Raw genomic sequence first — 17,877 nt, forward strand, 5'->3', positions numbered from 1 at the left:
AGGTGGTAAATCTACTTCCCACGGGCAACAATAGCTTTTTTTAATATTCACAAGTGGCATCAGCTCTCACATCATGACATGTTGCTCGAAAAAAATAATCAGGCTAAGGATGGATGCACACTATTTTCGTAGTATCGATAAAATACTATAATATCGCGGTATAAAGTCGTTTAAATTCGTAATTACCGATGAGAATATACGTACTGTGTTCTATGTGGATATTATGGTAAGGTGTATACCTATATAGTTTTCATATACCTAAATAATAGGTATATGAAAACTCAAGACTTTTATATTTCAAAGTTTATTTAAGTACATTAAATTAGAGTATTAATATGTGCCATTATGTTCGATGTATTTTTGCCATTTTGTAGGTAGCGACATGATCTTGTTTGATTTATGGGATTTCTGATAAAAAAACGCAACAAGTAGTTTTGGTAATCATCTCTTGGTGTTAACCTGACACTGCCTAAATAATTCTGAAGAGACCGAAACAGTTGGAAATCTGTAGGTGTGTTAACCCTTCTCAGCCAATCTTATCAGACACACAGTATACTGTACTGTAAGCCCTGGTCGAATTATTACCACGACCTGTCTCAGTTATCAATCTCTTCAAAAATTGTTTGGTTTCATAACGTCTCAATGAAGAGTCACAAATACAGTAGGTACTTTTCACTTTCAATGAGCTCGTGTGACACCCAAATATCAACCTTTTAAGACTTACAAGACCAAAGCGAGTTGCATCTTTGACAACAAAATGCTCAGTTTGAACAAACGTTTAATTTTTTTTGAACTTTAACCTTATACAAATATCAGCCACAGGTACCAATAGTACAGCCAAAGAGATTTTATTACAAATTTACACGTACTATACGCAAAAAAAGCTTTTTCCGACCTATTTGTTAGCTTATACACAATTCAGTTTGTTAAAAAGACATCTGCAAAAGGTAGGTGTAATAGATGTACCAATTAGAAGCCTTAACTTCCTGTTTGAACTGAGCAAAATGACCAAAAAATGAAAATGAATGAAAATCATGAGACCAACGTGTAGTATGCTGTTATGAAGTTAGCGCACAAGACATTTAAGGTTGGATTTAATGAGAATAATTAGCCTACATATTATATAATATGTATAACTTTCAAGAAATAAAATAATCGCTTCGTGATGAGTAGTTAGGTGTAGTAAGGTCTAACTATCACGATAAAAGCAGCCATCAAGAGACAAGCTCGTGTCCACGACCGCTCTGCCGAGAGTTAACGACTAAGAAAGATGACCGCAATTTATGATATATTATAGATAAGAAAGAGAATTAATATTGCAAGCATTTGTGAAAGCACTACGTATGTCTACTTGAAGGTCGAATTACCAGTGGGAGGCTTCTTCGCACAGGATGCCGGCTAGATTGTGGGTAGGTACCACACAACGGCGCCTATTTCTCCCGCGAAGCAGTAATGTGTAAACATTATTGTGTTTCGATCAGAAGGGCGCCGTAGCTAGTGAAATTACTGGGCAGACGAGACTTAACATCTTATGTCTCAAGGAGACGAGTGAAATTGTAGTGTCATTCAGAATTTTTAGATTTTTCAAGAATCCTGATCGGCACTGCATTGTAACGGGCTGGGCGTATCAATTACCTACCATCAGCTAAACGTCCTACTCGTCTTGTCCATTATTGTTATAAAAAAAAAGTACTTAAAGTACCTACCTGCTAAGCGAATATACATAGTTACCTTAAAATTAGAAAGACAAGGTTATCAACTAGCATTACTGAAGACATGAGAAAAATGTCAAAAAAAATTCTAAAACTAAAATAGCAAATCACGTGTGTAAATAATGCAAGTGTGTAGATTTTGCATTTTTTATTCATATCGCTGGGCAAAAATATTATTAAATGTAATTAGAACACTTACAAGAAGTTTTACCACGGATACTGTTGGTAAATAGCTGCTAAGTTGATCTGGTGAACAAAGTTTATATTGATTCAATTTAATCGCAATAATCAATATCGATATAAAAGCACTTCACTAGTGACGTACCGCAATCTCTTCCTCACTCCCATGCATTATGGTAGCAACTGTGCATCGTAGAAAATGGAACACCGTGACAATATACGGAAAAATGACAAAGCCGCCACTATTCAAATGAAATTAACACGACACCGTTGATCAAACGGTTTGAGCTTTTGCTACAACGGGTCTCCAGTTTGAACCCGCTCGGATTGGATTCCGTGAACAGCAGGCCTGTTATTTCATAAAATCTGAAAGTTTGTCAGCGCATGCTCCCAACACAGGTAAGAACGATGGCCCATTATGAAGTTTGTGCCTATCGTGGCCATGGCTTTGGCAGGTAAACGGAACTAAAGGTGTGCATAATACCGATCTAAATTCATTAAATAATAAAGTCTGATTTTCTGCTATTGCCTTCGGAATATTATTAAAAAATTACGTCATTTATTACCAGACAGTTAACATCGCGGCAACCTCTTGCCTAGCAAGTAACTAGGTACTGAATGCACGCATTTGCTGTACTCGTTGTCTTTTTGTGCATAATTTGAAACGACTGTCGACTGCTTTACGTTCTCTGGACTAATAAACTGGACGGAAATGGCGATTTCCGCCCGGTTTATTTCCCATTTTATTTATCACCAAAACAGAATAGCAAGTAAACAATAACACCTGGACCTAAGATAGGTAGGTGAGAATGATACCACAAGCGCGCTGATAATTGAAACTCTATACAGTAAAAGCTATTTATTCGCGGAGTATATTATGTTCCGTAAATATGCCGCGAATACAGAAACCGTAACTATGGAATGGTAATTTAGATGGGATTATAGGGGATATGTTTCTAATTGACAAAATAAAAAACAAATATATAAAAAAAATAAATTTCATTGAACTTTTTGATTGGGTTGGATACCTGGATACCGGATGTAATCGGAAATTCCAATGAATTTCCGACCAAATTTCCGCAAAAACAACAATCTTTAGCCGAGAATATAGGAATTGGGTCGCATTTTTTTATATCCGCGAATGAAGGAAGCGTGAATAAGGAGCTTTTACTCTATGTGTACGCTAATGATGTCTGCAAAATCGCAGTTCGCGAAGTATCGTTTGCAACGCATATTGAAACGCCTGAAAATATTTTTGAGCAAATACTATCGTGGAAAAGTAACATTTTAACAGGCGCAAACTATTTATATGCTTACAATTCTTATTATTGATTAATAATTCGAATAAAAATACCTACCCAAGAAAAGTACTAGGTGTAAAAATAGCATTTCCGAGTTTTATTGTTGTTGTTAAACTTGTTCTTGTTCTTGACATAGAAATAAAGAAAAATGGTAGTTCAAAATAGCTCTGGAGTGTTGACTATAACCAACAGCAAGCCTTGGCAACCTACAAATAAGACTTAAGGGTATGTGTTACAGGATAATGTAGTGTTTGTAGCTCCAAATACAATATTTTTACCACAAAATTGTCTTAAAACACCTTGTTTGTGTGTTTTTTCCCTTACCCTTCCACTTGACATAAGATGAACCGTACGGTTTTTTGTTACCCTGTTCCATAAGAAAGGGTACAAGTTTCTTATGGAACACGCAAGATCTGGTCATTGTCGCAAGCTGCTCTTGGTAACTTCAGGTTCTGGATATAGTGAAGACCTTCGATTATGCATGGACAGCTTTGAGTCCAGAGTTTTTGCCACACTGTTTCGTCTGCATTTGGATGGTATCTTGGAAGCCTCTAAGGTGCTTTTTTATGAAAATGATGGCACTGGAGTCTGGAGATTTCATATATATCAACAGCCATGGGGGTCTCTCTTGAAAAATCATTGACCAGTGTCGGGAAAAAGTAGTGTCTTAAAACTTTACTCTTGTAGAGGTATCGAGTTAAATTTAACCACATTCAATTTACAAATACCCCATTATATTTTTTATTTAAGAGAAGGACAATTTGAGTATAAAATTGGATTACAAATATTATAATTGTGAATAATAGATAGATTTACACTTACAACAATATTAAGATAATTTTATCACCACATTTAATATTATATATTCATGTAAAATATAACAACAAAATATTCATAATTGAACTTTTATACTTAACATATTTAACTAAAACCCGTATAATGAACAAAAGCAACATAAACATATAGTAAGAAATATAAATAAATGTTTCAAAGAGCTATTTAATACAGTAAAAATAGTAAGATATGTTTCTTCTCTTTGGATATTATTATGCTAAAATGCACCCTACCATGAAGTATAGAAAATATTAAATTAGGTGTTATTTAGCAGAAATCCATAATTATTCAAATTTTGTGAGCCTTCTAGAGTGTAAATTCAGCTAAGATTTGACTTCAATCAATTCGACATGTGTTTCGCCTCTACACGAGGCCTCCTCAGGAGATGTTGACTCGCCAAATTATCTCACGAGACTTGAAAAGTTGTGGATGCCTTGTGTAGAGGCGAAACTCATGTCAAATTGATGATTGAGTGTAAATTTCGCTAAGATTGATTATAGTTTATTTGACTTTGACTAACAACTAAAAATAATTACATTGTTGCTGAAAATGCAGCATTTTATATAAGCAGTAAATAAAAATTAGTCTATATATGAGGAGTATAAATTAGTCTAAGACTAATTATCCTATCATTTTATTAAATATTCTAGTCACAGTTAAAGAAAGTATTAACAGTCTATGTAGATTTTAGCTTTTCATGCTTAAATATATCATAAAGAACAGAACAGAGTCTGTATAGAGGCAGTCCCACCACAGTGAAATAATCCCCATCAACTCTCTCCACAAAAGTACCTCCTACTCCTTGTATCCCATATCCTCCTGCCTTATCCCTGGAAATTGGGAAAACATTAAAATTTTGTCAATGTTTTATATGTATTATTTTTAAGTGTAATCACATCATTGTTATGGACAGAGATTATCAGCTACCATTATCCATTGAACAGTGACACACTGGGGATATGAGCCAATGAAACTTGACAAAGAATGTATTTGACATGTTATGTTATACTTTTTAATATGTATTTAATTAAAGAGTTCAAGATATATGTCCAATAATGTACCAAACACTTACATAGGCTCTCCAGAGTCAATATATCCATGAATTTGCTTGTCATCTAACTTCCCGAAGGTAACATCAGTTTTTTCTGTAAATTTTACAACTTTATTTATTGTCTTTACGACAACTCCTGTGTACACCGTATGACTTTTACCAGAGAGTCTGCAAATTTATCAAGCATGTCATGAATATCTATACCTTTCATAATCCCAGTAGACCAGGGGTCTGCAACCTTATCACGCCTAAGGGTTCATTCTGAAATAATTTACTACAGAAGGGTGCATGTATGGTTGATGCAAATATTTGGACTCTTAAATTATTTGTGTGGTCTTATTTTTTGTTGCTTGCTTGCCTTATTTATTTATTATTTTATGAAAATAAGGGACAAGACGAGAAGGATGTTCAGCTGATGGTAATTGATACGCCCTGCCCATTACAATGCAGTGCCGCTCAAGATTCTTGATAAACCCCAAAAATTCTGAATGGCACTACAACTGCGCTCGTCACCTTGAGATATAAGATGTTAAGTCTCATTTGCCCAGTAATTTCACTAGCTACGGCGCCCTTCAGACCGAAACACAGTAATGCTTACACATTACTGCTTCACGGCAGAAATAAGCTCCGATTTGGATTTCTTCCCACAACTATATGAAACCGTTGGTTCCTAAAAGTTCCTTTCATCATACAATGCTCCATATTTACATTGGTCAATCAGCTTCTATATTTTGATTTCAAGAGCTTTTTTGTCAAAAATATGGATTTGCTTGTGTATGTTGATGTTTGGCACACAACATGCATAATGCAGTGGTAGTAAGTCAATTGTGGAAACAAATCATTTGCCATACTTAGAGCAACAAGACTATTTTAATTGCTTATAAATGTTTTTTTAATGAAAATAAGGGACGAGACGGGCAGGACATTCAGCTGATGGTAATTGATACACCCTACCCATTACAATGCAGTGCCGCTCAGGCTTCTTGAAAAACACAGAAATTCTGAGCAGCACTACACTTGAGCTTGTCACCTTGAGACAAGATGTTAAGTCTCATTTGCCCAGTAATTTCATTAGCTAAGGTGCCGTAAGGTCAGACCGAAACACAGTAATGTTTACAGATTACTGTTTCACCGCAGAAATAGGTGCCGTTTTGGTACCCATAATCTAGCCGGCTTCCTGTGCAAAGGAGCCTCCCACTGGTAAGGTGTCACCATCAGTAACTTTGGCAGCTAACTTGTTAAATAGTTACTGATTTTCTTTTGCAAATCTTATAAACACAAAATAACAATTCAAGTCAACAAATATGTAACCCGCTATTTCATTCATTTTGCAGCATTTTCAAAGACTAAAAATGGTGCATCAAAAAGTCGACTGTGGGCACATATGTGGTTACAGTGCTGCCGACTCTTGCAGTTGAGGCATATTTGGGTAAAACAAACAGAAAATGAGAAGAAAAATTTTAAATAAATTACTTTTCAAAAATATTAAAATGTGATTCTTCAGCTGTAGCAAGTGAGTATGGGAGGTGCTTATCACTTATTATAAAATATTTAATAATAATAATAATATATCATCTATTTCAGGCATTTTAAACCCATTATAGTAAATTGAATAAAATAGAATAAGATGTACTTAAAAATAAAATTTTATACATCACAGTACTTAATTAAATAACTTAAAACTAAAATTGCCCCTAAGGAGGATTCGTGCAAAAAGTAATGTACTGATAATACTATTTCCGGTTAATGTCACAATGCACCGAAAGCCAGTAATGGAGTATAGGATTCTCTGAGTGCTCAGAGCATACATCAAGAATTTCGTTTTCGGATTTGCGAATGCGAGACCAAAAAGCAGCAACTCGTGATCTTATCACTGCGAAATAATCGGGGACTCTGGCGTCGGCAAACATGCCCAACACACTGCAAAATTTGGGCAGTCTCATCAGAATATGGTATGCATTATTATACTGCACTCTGATGCTGCTTCGTGCAGTTGACCCAAAGCTGACACGTGTAGAAGCATTGACAATATGCTGTAAGCAGTGTCAGCTTCGCCTCAGGACTGCACCGTGCCGTAAATGTTGTTAGAATTACATAATATGTAATAATAATTATTATTATTGTCAAATTTAAGTAACTAAATAAAAATATATCAAACTTACTTTGAAAGCATTTCAAATGCCTCTGATTCAGACCCTGGTTTACCAAACATAACACCATCTAAAGTAACCATTGTGTCAGCTCCAATGATCACATCTGGTTTATTTTCTCCAATATTTAATCTATGTTCCACTTCAAGAACCTTCTGCAGGGCAGTTTCCTCCACAAATTCAGAAAAACTATTAAATTTTTTAGGATCCAAGTTCTCTTCAAAATTTGATGGACATAATGTGACTTTTAAACCCTGAATAAACAAAATAGAGTTATTTAAAAACATGAAATATTCCCAGCATACATTTCTTCAAAACCAAAATCTGTTTTTTTTTAAATAAACCTCTAGCCTCTAGTAAATTTGAGAGGTTAGATCAGTGTACTTACTAAGAATAAGGTGTCTTACTTAGGTATCTAATATTCCTAGAGGCAGAAAGTAATGTTTTTAAAGTTTCAGTTCATTAAATTGAAGAAGATTAATTAAATTTCCTTACTATATTTTCTATAAGTTCTTTTCGCCGGGGTGAAGCACTAGCTAAAACTATATTTTTCTGTTTAATAATATGCATGATAGGCTGTAGCATTTTGGAATTATTCTGATTTTATTGTTCCCGGGACAAACTCGTTGCAGTAAAAGTGTTCTGTGTCCCCGAAATCCTGAATCCTGTTTATGTACCTACCACATAGCATTATTCAGAATATTTACACATTTAAACAATGATGAATGAAGTATGAACGCAACAATAATTAGGTACTTTATAAAGTTCTAACCAAAGAGTATAATAATATATAGGGTTCTAACCTAGAGTAACTTATTATGGGGGTAAAGTTCTAATTATTTTGAGTGAATCTCGCGCGGCTGTAAACAACGTTTTTTTAACGAAGCACTGCAAGGCAAAGGTTCTGCCAGTGTCCAAGACTTTTTATACCTATAATGATGATTTGTTATACCTAGTATTTTCTATTTCTTACTTGAACTTAGTATTAAAAAAGTAAAGATAATAAGAAACCAATTTGAAATCTACTATAAATTCCTTATTTCGTAATCGTAATTATTTACCGGTTAAAAATAAAAATACGATGACATCACTGGCTTGCCCGAGATAACATCGTAGAGCTCGTTACGACCGATAAGATCGCCAATGAGCTTAAAGTGACTAAGAATTACAAATTTACAACAATTGCTGGCCTGGACGATCCGTATGATGTTACATCGCAGACCGCATCGATGCTGGCAACGTTGAAATGTTTCTTAGACAATCACACTGCAGTTTCTTTATAAATGGTAGAGTATGATTCTTTCTTTGTCTTTATTTTATCAAAATACAAATTTCATCAGCTATCAGTTAATAATATCTTATCCATTTCAAACACAGTAGGTATACAATTAAAATAAGAATACGTTGTCATAATATAGACGCGAAGATGTAGTGACAGACCAAAGTTTTTTACAATTATTAGAAGAATTTGATATAATACTGTAATAGACCAATTTAAAAAAAATATTTGATTCTCACAAACGATTAAATACATAAACAGATGGACAAAAAACGAAGTTAGAAGCGGTATAATAAGGCTTACTAGAACCTGTAGGACTAGGAGCCACAGGAAAAAAGCGATACCGAGCCGCTTGAGAGTAAGTGATCACCGCCGCATTTATATCTATTGATTCGGCTGATTTTGATTATATTCTAACTCTGTCGCCTCGTAGTACCTTTATTTCATACTCTCCTCTACGTCTCCTAATAATTTCAGTAAGGGTTGCATTTTTTGACACCAGCTGTAGAGTAGGGTCCTATTAACAGGCGGAAGTGTTGTCTTCAATAAAATTCAATATAGCTTCTTCAATATGTATATTACTTCATTGCATTAACTATTATAAGTGAACCGAACTACATGAGTTACAGACCGCTACTGAATATAAAATAAAATATAATTGATGGGAACACAGTGTGGACACGCATACATAAACAAAATGCTGCCTTAAGCATATTTGCATACGTGTGTCCCTACACTATTCCCCCCCTTTTACAAAAAAAACAAAGTAACTATAATTCATGGTACAAATACAATAATGAAAATAAAAAACGAAAAGGTAAAAATACATTTTCAGCTGTAACATTTACACACAATTATTACTAGGTGATATATTCACTGGTTAGTTTAAAAATATTATATTTTTTTACAAAAAACATCACAAAATATAAATCTAATTCTACACATATCCTGCAGCACTCGGCGCGGGCTGGCCAATTTGTCCGTTAGACTGTTCACGAGCCTGGTTGGCCTTGTCTACTTCACGTTAAAATGTAATAAATGATTATAAAAATTGTCCTAATAAGTACTGTATAAAAATGCTTATTCAGTGATCGTAATACCTATGTTGCAATACAATGCCATACATTACAATTATTTACTTAACCTACATTAAATTACAATGCATACGATATTAATGCATAAAAAACAATATGATCATGTTTCTACTCTTGCACAACAACAAAATATGTAAAATTCGTACATTATAAAATTAATCATTTTTCTATGTTAAGCATAAAGTGAAATAATTAACATTTAAAATTTTTCTCCAAAACTTAAATCTAACACATTATAATTAATTGACATGCAATATATGATAATACTTAGATATAAAACAACAGTGAATATAGCTGATTCTGTGTGAACGTTCTACAGCGCGAATCGCACGGGTCGTCGAATTACACGCCCACTCCTTGTTACGCTTATGGGTGGCGCAAGCTGAATCGACTTCGTTGAAGTAGTATCATGTGTAATAATCGGATTATCAACCTGCGGATCATCATTTATCATAAACGCTGGTTTTAACCTATCTATTGAAATGCGTGTGACTCGACCTGGAAGTTGAATTTTAAAGACTTTCGGACTACGTTCTAAAACTAGATATGGACCATCGTACGGTGGCTTAAGTGATCTATGTACTACGTCATCTCTAATAAAAACGTGACTACAATTTTGTAAATCCGAATATACGAATACTTTTTTTGTATTAGTTTTATCTCTCGTCGGGCGATATTGAGAGATAGTCTCACGGATTTTACTTACTAAACTATAAGGATCACTTACGTCACGGTCTATCGTAGAACCATCGTAAAATTCGCCAGGCAAACGTAAAGTTTTACCGAAGGCCAATTCTGCGGCACTAACACCACTGTCAGTCCGAACCGCTGCTCTCAACCCTAACATAACCGTGGGCAACTCTTCAATCCACGACCTATTACTATCAAGTATTCGTACCATTAGGGCTGCCTTCAATGATCTATGCCACCTTTCCACCGCGCCATTACTTTGCGGGTGGTAAGGCGTGGTACAGCTCTTATGAATACCTAAAAAGGACATTAGCTTTAAAAATAAATTTGATTTGAACTGTCGTCCTTGATCACTAGTTATACGAATGGGACAACCATATCTAACTATCCAACCTTCATAAATATACTTAGCAACTATATTGGCAGTAATTTCTTTTACGGGAAATGCTTCGGGCCAGCGTGTACGTCTATCTATAATTGTGATTAAATATCTGTTTCCCTGTGGAGATGTCGGCAAGGGACCAACTAAATCCACATGTATGTGCTCAAATCGAGAAACTTCGGGGAATTTTCCGATATCCGAAACAACGTGACGAGAAATCTTCGATCTTTGACATTGAATACACGCTTTAGTCCATTTCCCTACATCTATATTCATACCAGGCCAAAAAAATTGTTTTGAGACCATCTTTAGGGTCGTACGTATACCTGGATGACTTAAACTATGAACACTATTAAAAGCAATTTTTCTAAAATGATCAGTTATATAAGGCCTAATAACATTGCTCGAAACTTCGCAGTAAACTCCTTTTTTACAAGTGGGTAAATACATTTTCTTAAACTTAACATTAATGTCGCTATTCCCGCGTTGCATCATATTAATCAAGTACTCGTCTTTCACTTGCGCGTCAGCAAGTTCGTCGAAGTCGAGTACAGTCGGGCACACAATTGTTTCTACACGTGATAAGGTATCGGCTACAATATTATCTTTACCGCTAATATGCTGTATGTCGACCGTGAATTCACTTATAAAAAGTAATTGTCGCGTCCATCTAGGCGTTTCTTTACTATCGTTACCTATTTTAGAAAATGCATGACACAAGGGCTTATGATCTGTAAATACTGTTAAAGCCATAAAGTATTTTCTAAAATACTTTATGGCCTGAAAAATCGCTAACAACTCCCTATCGTATGTAGAGTATTTTTGTTCGGTAGGAGAAAACTTTTTGGAAATATATCCTAAAGGTATCCACTTACCTTTAACTCGCTGTTGCAGAACAGCACCCATGCAGGTATTAGAAGCGTCCGTCATCAAGGCAAGGGGTACATCTAAGAGTGGATGTGACAATGTGACGGCATTTTGAAGACCATTCTTACATTGCACAAAAGCATTATCACTGTCGGCATTCCAAATGATTTTCGATTTATCATTTTTCTTAGCGCTTACTAAATATTTATTGAGTTCGCATTGATGTGAAGCCAAATGAGGTAAATGAGGTCTATAAAAATTTATCATCCCCAAAAAACGTCTTAAGTCTGATACTGTTACGGGCTTAGGATAATTTAAAATGACCTCTACCTTATCTTTAAGCGGTTTAATACCATCTGCACTTACTTCGTGGCCTAAGAATTCTATACGCGACTGTCCGAAGCTACATTTGCTTAAGTTTACAGATATGCCATAGGTATTAAAACGTTCGAATACTAACTTTAATTGTGCTTGATGTAAGGTCTCATTTTCGCTGGCAATTATTACGTCATCCAAATAATTAAATAAAAAATCTAAACCTTGTAAAACCGTGTTGTTCATGAAGCGTTGAAACGTTTGTGCTGCGTTCTTAATCCAAAAGTCATTCGGGGAAATTCGAAAAGTCCAAACGGGGTAATAATTGCAGTTTTTTCTATATCGCAAGGGGCAACAGAAATACAATGGTAGGCTCTATTAACGTCTAATTTTGAAAATATTTTCTTATTGGCCAATATAAAAGTAAAATCGTGTAATCGAGGAACTGGATATCTATCGGGCTTCGTAATCGCGTTAAGCTGTCGATAGTCGCCACATGGCTTAAGTTCGCCGTTCTTCTTTACAACGACATGAAGGGGCCTGGCCCAAGCGCTTTTAGACGGCCTACAGATACCTAATTCTTGCATTATTCTAAACTCTTCCTTCACCTTTTTATATCTATCCGGTGGCAACGGTCTAGCTCGAGCATGAACAGGTGGACCGCTCGTCTCGATATAATGTAAAACATTATGCGGTGTAATTTCCTTAAAGGACATCGGTTTAATAATGTTAGGATACATACATAATAAATTGTAATATGGATGATTTTCACAAACAGAATTCAGCGAATGTTGTGTACACTTAATTATGGAGGCTAACACATACAAATCAGTAGTTTGATCTATTAATTTTTTTCTGTACAAATCGACTAAGAGCTTATGATGCGTTAAAAAATCTGCGCCTAAAATTGGCTGTTTAACATCTGCTAAAATAAATTCCCAACGGTACGGTCTTCTTAAATTAAGATTTAATACTAGAGATTTAACGCCATAAGTTGCAATTTCTGTACCGTTAGCAGCATATAACTTAAAATCTGATTGCAGTAATTTAGTAAAAGGGTTTTTGGACACTGGTAAGACAGACACATTGGCACCGCTATCAACTAAAAATCTTAAATTAGAATTTAAATCTGTTACCATAAGACGGCTGCAGGGTGTAATGGTACAGACCTCCGCCTTCATCTGCACCTCCCGCGTTAGTTTTCCGGCTGAGTAGCTGCTGCACTGGGGCTGGGGCTTCCCTTCCACGCGTACGGTGGAATGCACTTATGAGCACGCTGTCGGTACCTGAAGTGGTAGCTGCACAACCAGTCGGGTGCACCGGGACGACGTCGCTTTGACAACGACCTTGAAGAGTCACGAAAACTGCGTAACGAAGACCTGGGTCGTCGATGTCTCGATCGGGATCGTTCGATATTTGAAAGACGCGCGTTTATTTTTGCCAATTCCTCAGTTAGTGTGGCTACCTCGACGTCCTCATGACTGGTCTTCTTCTGTATCACTTCCGACACTTGACTGGAACGTGTGGCTTCCGCAACATTATCCGCAATCATCGCCAGGTTATTTAAGTCCTTTGTTTCTGCCACCACCAGTACGGCCTTAATCGTAGGTGGCAGATGACCTTGCCACAAAACTCGCAGAGTGTCGTCCGGTATTTTATCTCTTGCCAAATCACGCATTCTATGGAGTAGCTGGGAGGGTTTCTGGTCACCCAATTCCATCTCTCCTATTAGTTTTTCTATTTGTCTATATTTTGAATCTTCGAATAATGTTAATAATTTATTTTTGAGTTTAATGAATTTTTCGGTGTCCGGCGGTTTTTCAAAAAAATCTGTTATCTGCACAATAACTTCTTTAGGTAGTTTTGATATGACGAGATCGAATTTATTCTCATCGCTTAATTTTTGTGGAGCCAAAATTGCTTCCACTCTGTAAAACCAAACTCTCGGCTGATCCATCCAAAAATCTGGGATTCTCGAGGACACTGTGATCACGAAGACTTCCGCGGGTGGCATTGCTCCAAGGTTAGGTGTTGTCATATTAAATTTTTCTTCAATTCACTTTTATTAAATACTGTGTTCACTTTTATTCTAAGATGTGTTCTTTTGTCGGGGTCACCAATGTAGAGTAGGGTCCTATTAACAGGCGGAAGTGTTGTCTTCAATAAAATTCAATATAGCTTCTTCAATATGTATATTACTTCATTGCATTAATTATTATAAGTGAACCGAACTACATGAGTTACAGACCGCTACTGAATATAAAATAAAATATAATTGATGGGAACACAGTTTGGACACGCATACATAAACAAAATGCTGCCTTAAGCATATTTGCATACGTGTGTCCCTACACCAGCAATAAAATATAATAATGGAGGGTTTCTTTTGGGCTTCAGTGTTTGTATGGGTTATTGGTTTATCTACTTTCTCTATATCGTCGAGCCCTTTGAAGCTCTTGGATGGTATTACGGCTGGTGTTGTAAGCCAGTAATTGAATTTTGCCTGTATTGATTGCGTTTTACTGCGACTGGGCTGGACTTTGCCTTTTGCCATAATGCACTTCTGTAAATAGCTGTTCTTCGCATTGTTGAGCTATTTTATCCTTCAGTTCAATGTCCTCTTGATTAGTTGTTGCACTAAAAAGCTTGAATATGGGTTATTTATAAACATATCTTTGTGTAAAATTGTTGGGTCATAGTTTCGGGTTATTCTTATCAAAATTTTTGCTCATTCTGTTTTTGTTGCCTCGAGTGTGGTCGATTTAATACGTCACAAGAGGGGTGACCCCGTCAAGAGGACAATAAACAACGGTGTTTGGCGGGTCCGCCGAGGTTTGCGCTTAGAACTTGCCTCCTGCAAGCCATGCATCCCATCGGCACGTAGTCCCACTTAAGAATTTGGGCAACTTTTTAGAGAGATATTCTACCTCATGGCCCAGGCGATTAAACCAAGGCCCTAAATTCTGTTGATAGACAGAGTTGCAAGTTGTGGGGGTCATTTCCTACCTCCAGCCGTTCTGGCTTGTTAGGCCAGGTTTTTTTTCGGGCTAATTACCATCGCCCCATGCCCGACGTTGATATTTTGCCGCTGTCTAGATCTTCACTCAGCCATCCTTCATCTTTTTTTATTCAGGCTTGGGACCGCCAAAGGCTAAATCAAAGATAAACTGCAATTAAGGTAGGAATTGCAGGAGTCTGACTTTGGCAAGGTTTTCATTTTCTGAAGAATGCTTAGTCAATTTCCCAATTTCGACGATATCCTTTTTTTATGACGAGGCTCATTTTCATCTAAATCGGATCGTAAACCGTCAAAATTGCGGTTATTGGAGAAGTGAAACCCAATAATGAAGCATCGAAAACCGTAACATAGTCAGAAAGTTACGGTATGGACAGCAATATCGAGCAAAGGAGTTATTGTGTAAAGATGCGTTACACATTATCTATTTTAAAATATTATACATATATATTATACATATATATTGTTTTAGCTTATGAATTGTGATTTAAAAAAAAATATATATCCTTCATATCTCAAACAGCAACCCACCTGTGTCATTGCTAAAGATTACCGTTAGGCGCAAGCGATAGGTGCAGCGACGGAGTCACCACAGATTATATTTAATCTAATGAGTGTGTAACCGAAGTTGTCCGAACGGCCCCGCCCGGGTTCACTTGAGCCGCCAGTCGTGTCCGAATCGCTTTAGACGAGAGACACGGCATTGCTACTCACTGACCTTTTTACACGACTTACTTTGCCACGGGTAGTCACTACAGCAGAAATAATATAAAATTATAATATACTAATTCTTTCTTTTATCAATTAGTGTGCGTTTTCTCCAGAATGTTTTGAATGGCACATATAAATAATAGGTATTTATCATTTTATCATAATTTATAGCTAGCTTCTTTTATTTCAGCATTTAGTTTTCATTTTGTGTATGTAAATTATTGTAGTCTTCATTTATTCATTATGTATATTTCAGCCTTGCTTATTCACTTTTGATATAGTTTAGTATTAATTTGTCTACTCATTGTAACAGCTCAATTTTATTGCATCATCTTTTTACAAAACAACTTTCAAAAAGGATAACATTAGCTTGTATTTTAACTTAATATTGTTTCCATTACCCTTTTCTATTAGCCTTCAGCTTTTATTTTACTGTATATTCCGTTCTGGTTGTACCTACTATCAGCAACTCCTCTATGTGTTAATATCGAACCTGTTCGTGTTGCCGACGTTGGTGAGCCAGAACGGAAATGAAAGGCCACGTGCTAAGTCCCGGTGCTCTTAATTTCCAGGAGTAAAATTCGTAGTAAAATACACCGTTCGAGTAACGTTACGGAGCTCAAGATACGTCAACTTCATCCAGCTAGAAGCAGCTTGAACGTGGCTTCGGTAGCTGACCACGTGCGACGTCCACTGCAGAACCCCTTTCTCCGACCCAGCCATCCCAACATCTTCAGCCATTACACACAGGGGAGTACTCACGAACCAACAGTACAAGCAGATATTAAGGCCCATACTTACGACCATATAAATTTGTGTGCCCACAAGCCAGCCGCGGCTAAATTTGATAATAAATTGCTTGATAAGCGATTCTGGTTTTATTTACTTGGAACCAAGTAAAGACGCTTACCGGCACGCTGCCGCCATTTTGGCGTATTAGCCACTGGACAGCACAATTGATCCATTATTTTTTGAAGATTCGCAAAACGAAACATCACTGTTAATACCGACCGCTATGTTTAATGTTAGAAGGATTTATGGCTCCAGAACGTTTGAGATCAAGAAACGTGGGGACGAAGACACTTCAAATGAATCCATGGCGGTTTTGACACAGATGTTCCCAGCAAACCTCATTTCCAGAATAGGTATCCTATGGACCGGACTTAACGCCTTCTGACTTTTTCTTCTTGGGATACCTCAAACACAATGTTCATATGAATAATCCGAGGTACATTGATCAGTTGAAAGAGGACTACCCGTGGAGAAATGGCAGTGAACGCTCCAGAATTATTAGATATTTATTTATTTATATTATTAAATATATATATTACATATTTTTTTACGCATAAAACATTATTTTTGTATAGGTATTAATATCTGTTTGTGCGTTTATGTGTCTGTTTGAATTGCAGGAATCTTCAAAGTCAGAAATAAAATAGTCTTAAATAAAGCTTCAGCCTTTTTCTTTAAATCTTCAACCTGCTGTAGATCACCCATCAACGTCAAGAGATTTGTGTGCTTCGCCTGTTACTCCAGAATCATTTACTGAGCCTAGTATTTATTAAACTCCTCGAAAATAGATACTTTAAGATTATTGTGAAACAATCAAAACCCTCATCACAACTTCTCAAAAATTAAAAGATTTGCATCAAAAGTGCAAAAGATTAAAACGTAAAATTGCATCACTAGTTGGTTAGTTAATTAAAAGTTGAAAAGCGTTGAATAAACGTTAGTTCGCTCCGCGCCGTCGCGTCGCCCGCGCTGTTTGTGTCGTGGCGCTCTTATGGCGGTCTCCGGAAAGTAACGAAACTACTCGCGGAAGTGTAACGATTTAACAATGTGTGAATCCAGATGTGACACGTGTAAAATTGTGATAAATGAACTGCTAGCCTTTGTGAGCAATAAGGTTGATACCTTACCTGAGACTGGAATTGTGTGCATATGTCTAAGTGCATATTCCTCGGAGGACATCGAGAATGCTAGATCTATTACATTTCAGTTAATGGCGCATACAAAGAAAATCATAAGAAGGAAGGAGGGTTCTGAACAGAAAAGCGTACAAGATATTATTAAGCTTATTAAGGAGTTCAAACCAGATAACCTGGCTACATTTGTAGCTAAAAATCTTAATCGTCTACCGAGTGTAACCTTTGACTATATAGACGTGACATCATTCCTTAAGGAAATGACAAATGAACACCAGTTGATCAACGACCGACAATACGGCTTTCGCCATGGTCGGTCGGCAGGTGATCTTCCGGTATACCTATCACATAGATGGGCGGCGGCTATTGA

General features: G+C 36.3%; 1 protein-coding gene across 1 annotated transcript; it reads right to left on the reverse strand.

Moving 5' to 3' along the window:
• Window positions 1–3,966: 3,966 nt before the first annotated feature.
• On the reverse strand, window positions 3,967–8,012 carry LOC126969101 (dTTP/UTP pyrophosphatase). The gene is made up of 4 exons (XM_050814407.1): window positions 7,724–8,012; window positions 7,241–7,482; window positions 5,100–5,246; window positions 3,967–4,857 (listed from the first exon to the last, which is right to left on the reverse strand). The coding sequence occupies exons 1-4, from the start codon at window positions 7,811–7,813 to the stop codon at window positions 4,704–4,706; spliced, it is 633 nt and encodes a 210-aa protein (XP_050670364.1). The 5' UTR covers window positions 7,814–8,012; the 3' UTR covers window positions 3,967–4,703.
• Between the last annotated feature and the right edge of the window lie 9,865 nt (window positions 8,013–17,877).

Source organism: Leptidea sinapis, chromosome 17, assembly GCF_905404315.1.
Source record: "Leptidea sinapis chromosome 17, ilLepSina1.1, whole genome shotgun sequence".
Lineage (NCBI taxonomy): Eukaryota > Metazoa > Arthropoda > Insecta > Lepidoptera > Pieridae > Leptidea > Leptidea sinapis.

Excerpts from the sequence above, each read along its gene's own strand:
- LOC126969101 (XM_050814407.1), bottom strand. The coding sequence starts at position 7,813 with ATGCTACAGCCTATCATGCATATTATTAAACAGAAAAATATAGTTTTA. Across the intron at positions 7,483-7,723 it reads AAGAACTTATAGAAAATATA|GGTTTAAAAGTCACATTATG; the intron begins GTAAGGAAATTT and ends TTGTTTATTCAG. Across the intron at positions 4,858-5,099 it reads ATTGACTCTGGAGAGCCTAT|GGATAAGGCAGGAGGATATG; the intron begins GTAAGTGTTTGG and ends CCCAATTTCCAG.